At 31.5% G+C, this 13181-nt stretch overlaps 1 protein-coding gene across 16 annotated transcripts in view; it reads right to left on the reverse strand.

Annotated features, from left to right (window-relative positions):
* Positions 1–13181, reverse strand: part of LOC129800662 (kinesin-like protein KIF13B) — a 151799-nt gene that overhangs the window by 27017 nt on the left and 111601 nt on the right. For 11 of the 16 annotated variants that reach the window (XM_055845225.1, XM_055845218.1, XM_055845224.1 and 8 more), the window contains exons 5-10: positions 12467–12928; positions 12328–12375; positions 9024–9491; positions 7326–8217; positions 2560–2859; positions 2313–2458 (exon numbers count right to left, since the gene is read on the reverse strand). In XM_055845225.1, the coding sequence (XP_055701200.1) occupies positions 2313–2458; positions 2560–2859; positions 7326–8217; positions 9024–9491; positions 12328–12375; positions 12467–12928 (2316 nt within the window). The remainder of the gene's footprint in view (positions 1–2312; positions 2459–2559; positions 2860–7325; positions 8218–9023; positions 9492–12327; positions 12376–12466; positions 12929–13181) is intronic. The other 5 variants (XM_055845227.1, XM_055845226.1, XM_055845220.1 and 2 more) reach the window with 1 other exon arrangement.

Genomic DNA, 13181 nt, shown 5'->3' on the forward strand with positions numbered 1-13181 from the left:
ACTAACTTCTCTTCCGGACTTAAAAAATCTTGATAATGGAATATTTCTTACATTTCTTGCCTTCTTGAGGTCCATTCCTTTATGAAGGAAAATTAGAAAGTTTTAGAACAAAGGAATATTTGACATTGTTCTAAAAAACCTCAAATTATATTATTTTCATGAGTTAGCAATTTTCTATAGTGGAATATTCCCTGAATTTTACTTATTACTTCGTGAATTAATATTGTGGAGTTTTAGAACAAAAGAAAAAAGGACATTGTACTAAAAACCCTACATTAACATTTTCTAACAAAGTTAGAAAAAATCAAGAATTAATTGTTCATTACTATTGATCTAGGATTTCGAGCAAAATCTACTATTAATTAATTAAATTATTAATTAATTAGTAATTAAATGATCTTCTTCTAAAAATCTGTAATTACTTTTCGTCACAAACTTAAGGAAAATTTTAAAAAGAAGTATTCCTAGATTTTTATTGAGTACTTAAAGGACTGAATTCTACAAAGTTAGAAAATGTTGTAAAGAAAATGTTGTTGTTCTAAAAATCCTTAACTCCTTTTTCTTACAGAATTAGGAAAGTTGGAAAAGAAAGAGAAAAGAAACTTTGTACTAAAATTAATGATCTATTCATTGCCTCCTGTTCAGTATTTTTATAAAGCAAAAACTACATGTTTTTGAACACGAAGAAAATGACTTCGTTCTAAAAATCTGTAATTGTTGTTTTTCTCATGGAGTTAAGGACATTTTGAAAAATATTCTTAAACTTTTATTGAGTACTTAACGGAATAAAAACTACAGAGTTCAAGAACAACGGGAAAATGACGTTGTACTAAAACTTATGAACTATTCCTTGCCTCTTGTTTTATAGAGCAAAGGGAACAATGGTTAAAAAGATAAAGAAAATGACCTTGTTCTAAAAATCTGTAATTACTTTTTCTCAGAGTTAGGACATTTTCAAAGGGAATCATTGCTAGACTATTATTTAGTAATTAACGAACTGACATGTAAAAAGTTGGAGAGCAAAGAAAAAAGAACGTTGTACTAAAACGAATAAACTACCTTTCGCCTTCTGGTTAATATTTCTATGAAACAAAAGTTATAAAATTTTAGAACAAAGAAAACACGATCTTGTTCTAAAAACCCGTAATTATTTTTTCTCCCGGACTTAGGAATAATTTCCAAAGAAATATTCCTAGAGTTTTATGTAGTATTTTATGGATTGAAATTTAGAAAAAAGAACAAAAGGGGAAATAAGAAATAACTTTGTGCTAAAACTCTGTACTAGTTTTCTTCCTTAATTTAAAAATATAAACAATTATTCCTTGCTTTCTGGGTAGTAATTTTCTGAAGGGAAACTTACAAAGTTTTAGATTAGGAACATGAGCCTGTTCTAAAAACGTTGCAACAAAATGAATTAACTATGTTTTGCCTTCTGTTGAATACTTCCAAAAGCTACAAAATTTCTAAAACTTCTAAAAATGTAGCAAGAATATTCTCCCAGGCTTTTACTTAGTACTTGTTCTAATCTTGTACTAAAACTCTGTACTAACTTCCTCCCTGATTATAAAATAAATAATGAATTATGCTTTGTCCATACCTTCTGTTTAGCATTTTTACAGAGCAAAAGGTACAAAGTTTAGAACAGAAGTAAACATGACCTCGTACTAAATTTATATACTAAACTTCCTCCCTGATTATTCCTTGCATTCCTTGCCTTCTATTTAGCAACAGCGCAAAGGTACAAAGTTTTAGAACAGAAGTGACATGACCTTGTACTAAATTCTTGTACTAACTTCATCACTGACTATTCCTTGCATTCCTTGCCTTCTATTTAGCAACAGAGCAAAAGGTACAAAGTTTTAGAACAAGAGACAAAAGATCTTGTTCTAAAACTGTTCTAAATTTTCGAAAGGACAAAATATTTGAGGAATCAAAAACTTTGTTTGAGATTATTTCCTAAATTTTAGTCAATAAAATATTTCTGCAGACTGTACTAAAAATCATCCATCGCTCCTTTTGAAAACGAAAAACTCGAAAAAAGTCTCCAGAAAGGAGAAAAAATCAGAAAGTCATGAGAAATCAATGAAAGGTTGAGGAAATGAAATAAAAATGGACAGGACATTACAAATAAAAGCTGCCAAAGCTGACTTATTTTGTTTCAGTGAGTTTGACAAAGAGACAAACTAAAAATATTAAAAAATAACGGAAAAGAGTTTTTTCCGTTATTTTCAAATTCAAATTGTTAGTGGATCCTCAGTCTATCACGCCATCTTGTGAATTGAAAAGGTCCGAGTGGAAAAATTGTGACTTACCTGAGAAAAATTTGGAACACTGACAGTTTTCCTCATTGATAGTGGTTGTCCCTGTGCCTGTTCCAATTCCTTCACTGCCACACTCTGCCTCAGTCGATCCAGTGTCAGGATACTCTCAACAGCAGACACACCCTTTGTATATTTCTCTGCACAATTATATGAATAGAAATTCATGAATCAATTTTCTCCGTTCTCTGTATACAAAACCCAATTTCCATATTAAAATATTTCCATCTTCATTGCTCACCAATATAAGTTTCTCCATCACTTGCCGAACAATCCTCTCCCTTTGCCGCAATCTGTGCCAGTGATTCACGCTCCTCAAGTTCTTCACTGGCTTTGGGAATGTTAGAGACAACCTCATAAGTTACCCCAGTTTGTGTTATCGTATTATCAAAGCGTCCAAGACGAAACTTCTTGATGCGATCCGTCAGGCTCTGCCTCTTGTAAATATTCAGTGCTAGACGTTTCCTTAAAACTAAATTAATTGGGGCAGGATGTGACAGTCTTACAGTCGTTTTCAATATTAAATAGATTCGTTCATTTGCTGCACATTTTCATCGACATTTCATTCAGTCATGAATGTTGAAAAGGAGACACATGAAAAAAGAGACAGAAAATGGAAAAGGAAAAGTTGGTGGAGAATTTTAATTGAGTTTCTTCTCTCCCAGGGACGACCATCCAACACTCAAATAAGTCAAATAGGGGCCGCTAAAGGGAAATCTTTTCACTGTGGATGTAAATATTTGAAAAGAAAACAAAGGCGTTTTATCCAACAAAAGAAGCATGATACAATTTAATAAATTGCACCGTAAGAAGTTTCAAAAAATATTACTTGTAAAATTGTGAAAACGTGGCAGGTTTAAAAATTGCTTACTCTTTCTTTTTTCTTTTTTTTTTTTGATAAAAGTCATAGAAAATTTTTTCTATTTCGCATAAGCAACGGTAGCGCAATAGGTTAGCAGAGGACATCTGAACGTGGTGTCCCGGGTTCGATTCCCGACCTAAGCCAATTTTTTTCTCTTCTTTATCACTTCTTTTTCTGCTTTTTGATCACATTTAAGTATTTCTGGCTTGAACACTCCCGAAAATTCCAAATCCTAAACAATTTTAGATTAGAAAAAAAATATACATGGACTCAAACAGATTTCACATGAAAAAAAGAGAGAAATAACCATTATTTCTTTAAAAATAATATGATAATTATAATTAAAATGAAAATAAAAGGCAAAAAAAATTCGAAATTCGGCAGATTCGAACTTGAAACACTTCAGTCATACTCCTTCACTTACCTTACTGCACCACCGCTCCTCATACATGTTATAAAAATTTTCTTCATTACGCCATTCCTATTATTAACTGAGATTCTTTAAAATCTCTTTAAACTCAGATTTTTCTTACATTTTTAGCCAAAATAGGGGTGTGAAAAGGGGAAAAATTCAATTAATTAATTTCTTTTACTAAGGTTTGTCATGGGAATCGAACCCAGGACCTCTGCATTACAAAGAAAAGTCTCTTTCCTTCTGAAAGAGCTTCTGAGGCTCCAGAAAAATTCAGCAAATAGAAACTGTTGAGAGGAATAATGACTAAGCAGGAGCCTTTTGACATTTCATTTTTCCATACGTTTTTACATATAGGCACTGAAGACTATTGGCAAGTTTTTTCCTAAAGAGAATTGACTTATCAATCTGATATATTTCGAAATCGTGCATTAAAAGCTATCTAAAAATACATATTTCATAATGCTCGCCAAAATAGTACAAGAACTACGAGGAAATTTGTTTAAGTTGCGGTGCAATATCTGCAAAATTTTTACAAGGTAAAGTGAAAAATAGCTTCACTTTTTATTAGGCTTTATGGGCCCCTGATTTTACCCTTAAAAAAGTGTAAAATTAACATTAGCCGTACTCACTATGGCGCTGTTATCTTGTAATATCGTTATCTCGTTATCTCGTTATGTTCTCGTAATGTATTAGCTGTACTCACTATGGCGTTGTTATCTCGTAATCTCCGTAATCTGTTATCTTGTTATAATTTTTCATTTATAAAATACATTACGAGAACATAACGAGATAACGAGATAACGATATTACAAGATAACAGCGCCATAGTGAGTACGGCTATTTTATAAATGAAAAATTATAACAAGATAACAGATTACGGAGATTACGAGATAACAACGCCATAGTGAGTACGGCTATTAAAAAATGTAATTGAATTGTTAATGAATTTTAACAATTAAATTACCAAAGTCCTGGAGTACGTAGCAAAATTTTGAGGTTATGTTAAGTAAGTTGTCATAAGGCACGAATAAATAAGAATTAAAATTTATGTGCTACTTATTTAAATTATTTATGATAAAAAACATCAAAATAACTGAAAAATGATATTCAGAATATTCCAAAAACGGACATTCTAACTTTTGATTGAATTTTGAGGTTATAGTAACGCGGAGCTTATTAAATATTTCCACACTAAAAAATTGTCAATATCAATAAATTTAAAAAAAGAATATGAATATTTGGAAAAACATTTGACGCGATTGAAAGAAACTATCAAACGTGTCCCGGAAATTAATAGTCTAACTTTCAAATAAATGTTGAGGTTATGTGAAGTAAATTGTCATTAGTCAATAAAAAAAATAAATAGAATTAACGTGCTGCTTATTTTAATAATTTTATGATAAAAGTATCCAAAGAATTGAAAAGTTATGTTCATAACATTGGAACAGTTTACATTCTAACCTCTAATTGAGTTTTGAGGTAAACCCTATTTAATATTTTCTAACTAAAAAGGTAAAATTATTACATTTAAAAAAGTAATTGAGTGCTTAAAAAAAATTTTCGATATTAAAGAACACACTATCGAACATTATCTATCTCAGAAATTAATAATCCAACCTTCAAATAAATGTTGAGGTTACGTTATGTAAATTGTCATACGGCATGGAAAAAATTATAAAAAATAGATGTGCTGCTTATTTGAAAAATTTATGATACAAATTTCTAAATGGTTGAAAACTTATAATCAGAGTATTGGAAAACTTACGTTCCTACCTCTAATTGATTTTGCGGTTATGTTAACGCAAAGCTTATTTAATATTTATGAACCACAAAATTGTTAAAATCAATGAAATTAAAAATTTAATTTAGGAAGAAACCAAAATTGATGAAAACTATAACATGTTCTGAACATGAAATTAATAGTCTAACCTTCAAATAAATTTTCAGGTTATGTTGACAGAGGGCTATTTTATATCATATTAAATACTTAAAAATCATTTAATTGAAAACTATAATCTAGTATTCAGTACAATATATTCGAATACTGAATGGAAGAATTAAGCATCCTGAAAAAAAAATCATAAGGCAATAATAAATAAAATAATTTTGAAAAATTGAAGAAAAGTAACAAATGTCCTGCAAAGTAATATTGCAATCCCTTCAGGTGTGATTTTTTTAGGTTATGTTAACGTGAAGCTTATTTGCAGGACGCAAAATAAATAATATCAAAACTTTAAAAATAGAATTGAATATTTAGAAAATTATTTGGTGAATTTCAGGGAACCCTAACCTTCAATTTTGAGGTTAAAATATTAATATCCAGAATATTTTCCATGGCTTTCAACAACACAAAATATAACCTCAAAAATTTAACTAAAGGGTTAGAGTATTTATTTCCCGGATTGTCGATAATTTTCTTCTAATTTATCTGCATATTTTCCCTATTTTTTTATAAAGATATTTAGTCATTTCTCGTCCGATAAAGAAATGCTTCACGTTATCATAACCTAGAAATTAAATTAAAGGTTAGAATAGTGATTTCCAGGGCTTTCGATTATTTCCTTCTTATTTTTCTGCATTCTTTTAATAAATACTTATTTTTTCAATGTGTATTTTCAGTCATTTTGTTGCATACAAGGAAAAGCTCCACGTTATCATAACCTCAAAATTTAATTACAGGGTTAGAGTCTTTCTGTCCCGGATTGTCGATAATTTTCTTCTAATTTATCTGAATTCTTTCACAAATTTTTTTTTTATAAAGTTTTTTAGTCATTTCACGTCCGACAAAGAAATGCCTCACTTTATCATAACCTATAAATTAATTTAAAGGTTGGCCTAGTAATTTCCCGGGCTTTCGATTATTTTCTTCTGATTTTTCTGCATTCTTTTAATAAATATTTATTTTTTCAATAAGTATTTTCTGTCATTTTGCTGCATACAAGGAAAAGCTCCATGTTATCATAACCTCAAAATTTAATTACAGGCTAAAAAGGGTTAGAATATTAATTTCCAAGACTTTCGATAATTTTCTTCTAATTTCCCTGAATTATTTTATTAAACATTTTGTTTTTCAATAAATATTTTTAGTAATTTTGTATCCTACAAAGAGAAATTTCACGTTATCATAACCTCAATAGTTAAATAAACGTTAGAATATTGATTTCCAGGACTTTAGATAATTTTCTTTTAATTTTTCTGCAATCTTTCACCTTTTTTTTTGCAATCCTTCATCTTTTTTAATAAATATTTTAAGTCATTTTGATTTGCTGGACTTTGGATAAATTCACTAACTACTTATTTTTTAATGTAAATATTTTTAACTATTTGACGTTGCTGAAATAAGTTTCAAATTAACATAACCTCAAAAGTCAATTGAGGTTAGAATATTTATCTCTAGGATTTTCAATAGAATGACTGGGGTTCAAATTCTCTCAATAAATAATATTTATATTCATTTTACGGAATTTGTAATAAACATTTAAATTGGGGACTTTTAATTAATGAGAATTTGTGAGTGTTTAAGTCGCGAAGTATACACTTATCTGAAAATTCCTCGTCCTTCATAAAAAATTGTAAGAAATATAAATTTCTGTAAAACAAAAAGCTCAAAGAAACCTTAAAAAAAAGAAACGTGGAAAATCGGGAAAATTTCTAGAAGGAAAAATTAACAATTTGACTTATTGCACTTTAGCATGGGATGGTCGTTAATTAAATTGCATTCATTTCTCACCTTCTGTGACACGGTTAAGCGATTGGCTATCGTGCATGGATGAGTCCCAGCTGGCAATGGCGCAGATGTCTTTGTCCAGATGCTGCAGAATCTGCAGCGTGTAGAATTTATTGCCGTGCTCCTTCGGCAAAATGGAATTCAGTCCCACCACCGAAAGTTCATCCGTTGCATTCTGCGTGCTCAGGTCATCGGCATTGAGGTCCAGAAAGAGAACAGGAACATGTGGTTCCATCCCCGGGGACGGATCCCACGAGGCTGGAGCTCCAGGAATTCCAGATCCTGGAGCAGGAACCAAAACGGCATTTCTCTCTTCAGTCAGTGACACCCATTGATGCACCAGACTCAATTCCCGCTCCTTCTCCTCATCCGACTTCTCCTCCTTGTTTATCAGCTTCTGAATCTGCTGATCCAGATACTGTCTCCTCCTGCCCAGTGCTTCACTCCACTTATCCCTCAGCACAGTCAGATCTTCCTCCTGGTAGGAATCCAGGGGCTTCTGCAGCCTGTACCTCACCGTCACACTGCCCACGGCAATACTCAGAATTGACTGACAAATGATTGGGAGCGTTCCGGAATTCTGGACAGGTTTTACGCGCACCTGAATTCGACGCTGCTGCCCCTGACGCACCTGATACACTCCACCTGTTAGCACTTCATTGCGATTGGTCACCTCAACCGGCGAATACTCCCCATTGTCATTCAACTCATGAATCTCAACCCACAGCTCGATTTTCCTGGACAACTCCGCCCAGCGATCCACCAGGCTTCTCGCTTTGGCTTCCTTGTGCTCAACTTCCCATTCTTTGGACTGCGAGAAACCCATGGATCTGTGACCCCAAACCTCAATGCTCAGAGCTCCTTCAGCTGCATGCTCCAGGAACTCCTCACTCACCTTCAAACATTGATTTTTTTCAATATTTCGGCAACATTTCCGAAAAATTGCAATGTTTCGAAAAATTTCATAAAATCTTACAGTTTCGTAAAATTTCATAAAAATTTCAGACAGTTTCAAGGAAATTTCACAAAATTTCATGAGAATTTCAGAAAATTTCATAAAATTTAATAAGTTTCAAGGAAATTTCACAAAGTTTCATGAAAATTTCACAAAATTTCATAAGAATTTCACAAAAAATAATGAAAATTTCACAAAGTTGCATGGAAATTTCACAAAATTTCATGTGAATTTTACAAAATTTCAAAAAAATTCATAAATTTCATGGAAATTTCACAAAGTTTCATGAAAATTCAACAAAATTTCTTAAGGTTTAATGAAAATTTCATAGGTTTATGGAAATTTCACAAAATTTCATATAGTTTCATAGAAATTTCATAAAATTTCATGTAAGTTTTATAAAATTACACAAAATTTCATAAATTTCATGCAAATTTCACAAAGTTTCATGAAAATTAAACAAAATTTCAAAAAAATTCATGGAAATTTCACAGTTTCATGATAATTTCACAAAATTTCATGTAAGTTTCAAAAAATTTCACAAAATTTCATGAAAAAAGTTTCATGAGAATTTCACAAAATTTCATGGAATTCCAAAAAATAATTTTGAATATTTTATACATAAAATATACAAGTCAGAATCGTTTCTCAATTAGCAAAGACACAAACCAATTTTGAGAAATTCCCAAAAAGATCGAAAAAAAAGTTTTACCCAAGATTCGAACCCAAAGTCAAAAGAAACTCACCTGCACCGTATAATCCTGCACGTGTTCAAACTTGTAAATGTTGTTCTCATTGTGACTGATGAGCTCGGAATTGACTACGGGCACCACCGTTTCCTGATGGCCCCAAAAAGTGTACTGGCAGAAGACGTAGTTTGACAGGGAGATAGGCAATCCCGTGGCCTGTTTGATGCTGACTCGGCAAGTGATTTGACTGGCCATAGGATCGCAGCCATAATCATCGTCTCGACTGCCTTCGGAGGAATTATCCGAGCCAGTCTCGCACATTCGATCCTGCGGCATCTGTCCAGCTATCCGGGTGATCTCCACCTGCAGCCGGCCTGCCACTTCGCCCTGCTGACTGATAATAGGCGTGTGGTAGTCCAGCTTGACGTCATGGAACAGCACTTCGAGAAAAATGTTGGCAACACCGATTAAATTGTGATTTTCCTGAGACTCGTAGAACGGATCCATGGCCTTTCTGCTTTCATCCTGGAAATTACCAAAAAGAACAACATGCAGGAATATTCTTTGTACCAACCCTAACCTAAGCCTTGGGAATTATTTTGCAAAATTATTTCATTCAACATTTTTGTAAAAAAATAATTATTTTCAAAACCAGTTGCACGCAACTAAGATACGACTTTTAGATTTTAGAACACAAATACATTCATTTACTATTTTTAGTACTGATATAACTTTCTGTTGTCATTCTTATTATCATCCACAAAAATGTCGGATAGAAAAAAATATATTAAAAAAACCGTTTATAAACCTAAGTTCTAAACTTAACTGTACTAAAATAACTATGTACTAAAATTTTTGTTCAATTCTTTAAAATTAAATTTGCACTTGTAATTTGAGTTAATGCTGTATTGACTTAAATAACATTTTTAATCTTATGAAATTCGAATATATTTTTTTTCTAATTGCATGCCACTAGTTGTCATTATTTCTAATCAAAAGAAAAAAAATAATACAATAAAATGAAAGCTGCGTGAAGTTTGAATGGAAAAAAACAAGCAATTTCACGATCTAAAAATAGCACATGGGCTTAATCCCTGTTTAGTACACTTTTAGTACATATTTAACCAAGAAAAAACTAGATGATTTGAATGTTACATTGAACAAAAATTTCGCAAAATTCTCACAATATTTAAGCAAGTTTTGGGAATACAAACTGTACTAAAACGTATTTAAATAATATAATTAATAAAATTGGGGCATGTAACAATGAGTTATTGTAAGTTATTAATGGTAATGAAAAATAAATACAATACAATACAATACAATACAATAAAAAAACTTGTTCTATTCTATTTAACAAATAGAATTTGTACTAAACTGTACTAAAGAGTACTAATTCTTCCAATTATAAAAATAAAGAAAAATAAAATAAAAATGTGTGAAATGAAAGTTAATGGGGAATAAATTATCCAAAAAAGATCACATCCAATACTAAAGCTTCACAAATAAAATCTGTACTAAACTGTACTAATTATTCAAAAATAATGCTTGAAATGAAACCAAAATTGTGTACAGCGCAAGTTAAAAAAAAGTCAAATTCTTAAGTACAAGAAACACTATGAATTACGTAAATTGTACAAAAAACCTTGTACTAAACTGTACGAATTATTCCAATTTTTATAATGAAATAAGATGAACATTTTGTGAGATCAGTCTAAAAAAAAACCAAACGTTTATGAAACTAAAAAAAACACTGTAAGACTATTCGAATACAAAGGAATAATTAATAAAAGAATATGTACTAATCTGTACTAATTTTTTGAATACGAAAAATAACGAAGAAGGTTATACGAAACACGAAGAAGGTTATACGAACAAAATATGTCTGTGCTAAATTGTACTAATTTTTGTATATTCGAAGAAGAAAATGAACATAAGTGAAGAGTATTTTAAATTAAAAACCAAGAAGCTGTACTAAAAATCAATTTGAAGAATAAATTAAAATGTAAAGAAGGGTCAAGTATTTTGGATCAAAATACTTCGCCAAGCATGTTTTACAAATAGAAACTGTACTAAACTGTATTATTTTTTTTTAATTTGTAGAAAAATATAATACGAGAATTTCACTAGAAAAAAAACTTGAAAATAGGATCTAAAGGTTTTTGGAATAAAAATGTATCGTCCTATTACGAAAGTTTCAAATACAAAAACTGTACTAAACTGTACTGTTTTATTTAAATTTGTAGAGCAATGTAATATGAAAATTTCATTAGGCAAAATTAAACGAACTAAAAGTTTTTAGAATAAAATACTATTGCGAAATGCCTATAATTGCCTATTGCGGAAGATGTACAAACAAAAACTCTGCTAAAGTGTACTAAAACTATTTCCAAACTTTTTTCCAATTTGTAGAAGAAAGTAATATGAAAATTACGTGAGGCAGAAACTAAAGCAAAATCAAGCATTTTTGGAATAAATAAGCATCGTTCTATTACAAAAGTTTTACGAACAAAACCTGTACTAAAGTGTACTAAAACTGTATTGCTTTTTTCTCATTTGTAGAAGAAAGTAATATGAAAATTAAGTGAGGCAGAAACTGAAGCAAAACCAAGCATTTTTGGAACAAAAACTGTACTAAAGTGTACTAAAACTGTATTACTTTTTTTCTAATTTGCAGAAGAAAGTAATATGAAAATTAAGTGAGGCAGAAACTGAAGCAAACCCAAGCATTTTTGGAATAAATAAGCATCGTACTATTACAAAAATTTTACGAACAAAAACTGTACTAAATTGTACTAATCTTTAAAATTCGAATAACAAAATGAAGCAAAAAATTGTGTGTACTGAAAATTGGTAGAAAAAAATAAGGAAGAAATAATGAAAGCTAGTTTTGAAACGGTCATGAAAATTTAGAATAATGTAAAGTGTACTAAAATAATTATAATTTCTTAATAAAAATATATTCTAATTTCGAACATCTATCTTTTTTTTAAGAAAAATGTCTAAAGTTTTTATCAAGAGAATTTTGTAATAATGTTGTACTTTTTTCAGTATTAAGAATCATTACGTAAAAATTACCCAGGCTTTCAGGCTTCGCACACATTCTAGCTTCGAACATTTTATATTTTTCTATTATTATTTTAATGAATCTGAACTTTTTTTTTTTTTAGAAAATGTGTTCAGATTCATTAAAGGAACACTGGAAAAATATAAAGTGTTCGAAGCTAGAGTGTGTGCGTGTGCGAAGCTTAAGCCTTCCTTTATCCTTGTAGTTGCGTGGGACCTTACAAAATTCCCTTGAAACCAAAAACAAAACAGGGGGAAAAGCTATTGGAGACATTGCAATTAAATATCATCAAACCTCTTCATCATCATCTGGCATAATTAATTCCAGGGGCTCCTCGATTGGCTTTAGTGCGCACAATAATTTGGGGACAAGACAATTTTGGGCGAAAAACATTAGTCAAATGAAAAAGGTGAAAAACACGCAATGGACTCACCATTAGTGACATTGGGCGATCCTTGAACTCCTGATACATCTCCCTCATGTCAATCAACTTATTCTCCAGCTTCTCCATGCTCCAAATTTGACTTCCCTGATTCATTCTCCTTACCAGAATGGCCGGTTCACTCACAAAAGCCCCTCTCCGTCTGTTAGGACTGAGATTAGCCGGTGGAATCTGCAGAGTGACACTGAACTTTGTTTTCTTCTCCATCTCCTCAGCCAGAACATTGGCCTCTTGCACCAGAGCATTGGCCCTCATGATATCAGCCTTCAGCTGACCCAGAGACCTCTTAAACATCTCATCGCGCTCCTGTGCCCATTTCTCCATCCTCATCTGCGTGGTGGGCGTACAGGGAGTTATTTTGCCCATTCGCAGAGGATCATACGGAGCATATGGTGCATATGGAGTACTCGGAGACAGAATATTTCGCAGCTGTTGGAATTGCTTTTCGTACTCCTTTTTTTTGGGGGGGAAAATAAAGAAAAAGACATGAAGAGAATAGTGAAGACAACTTCAACATCAATTTTTTTCTCATGTTCATGTCTTTTCTCCTGAGCTTTTAGGTCAGGAACAAGTGGACATGTACAGGATTTATTGCAATCACAAACGAGTCAGGTTGTCAAAAAGGGCATTACGAAAGGAGCAAACAAATTATTCTGTACTGAAAAAATTCAAATCACGATCCAAAGGATGCAGACAAGAGAAAAAT

The sequence above is a fragment of the Phlebotomus papatasi genome, chromosome 2, assembly GCF_024763615.1.
Source record: "Phlebotomus papatasi isolate M1 chromosome 2, Ppap_2.1, whole genome shotgun sequence".
NCBI classification, from domain to species: Eukaryota; Metazoa; Arthropoda; class Insecta; order Diptera; family Psychodidae; genus Phlebotomus; species Phlebotomus papatasi.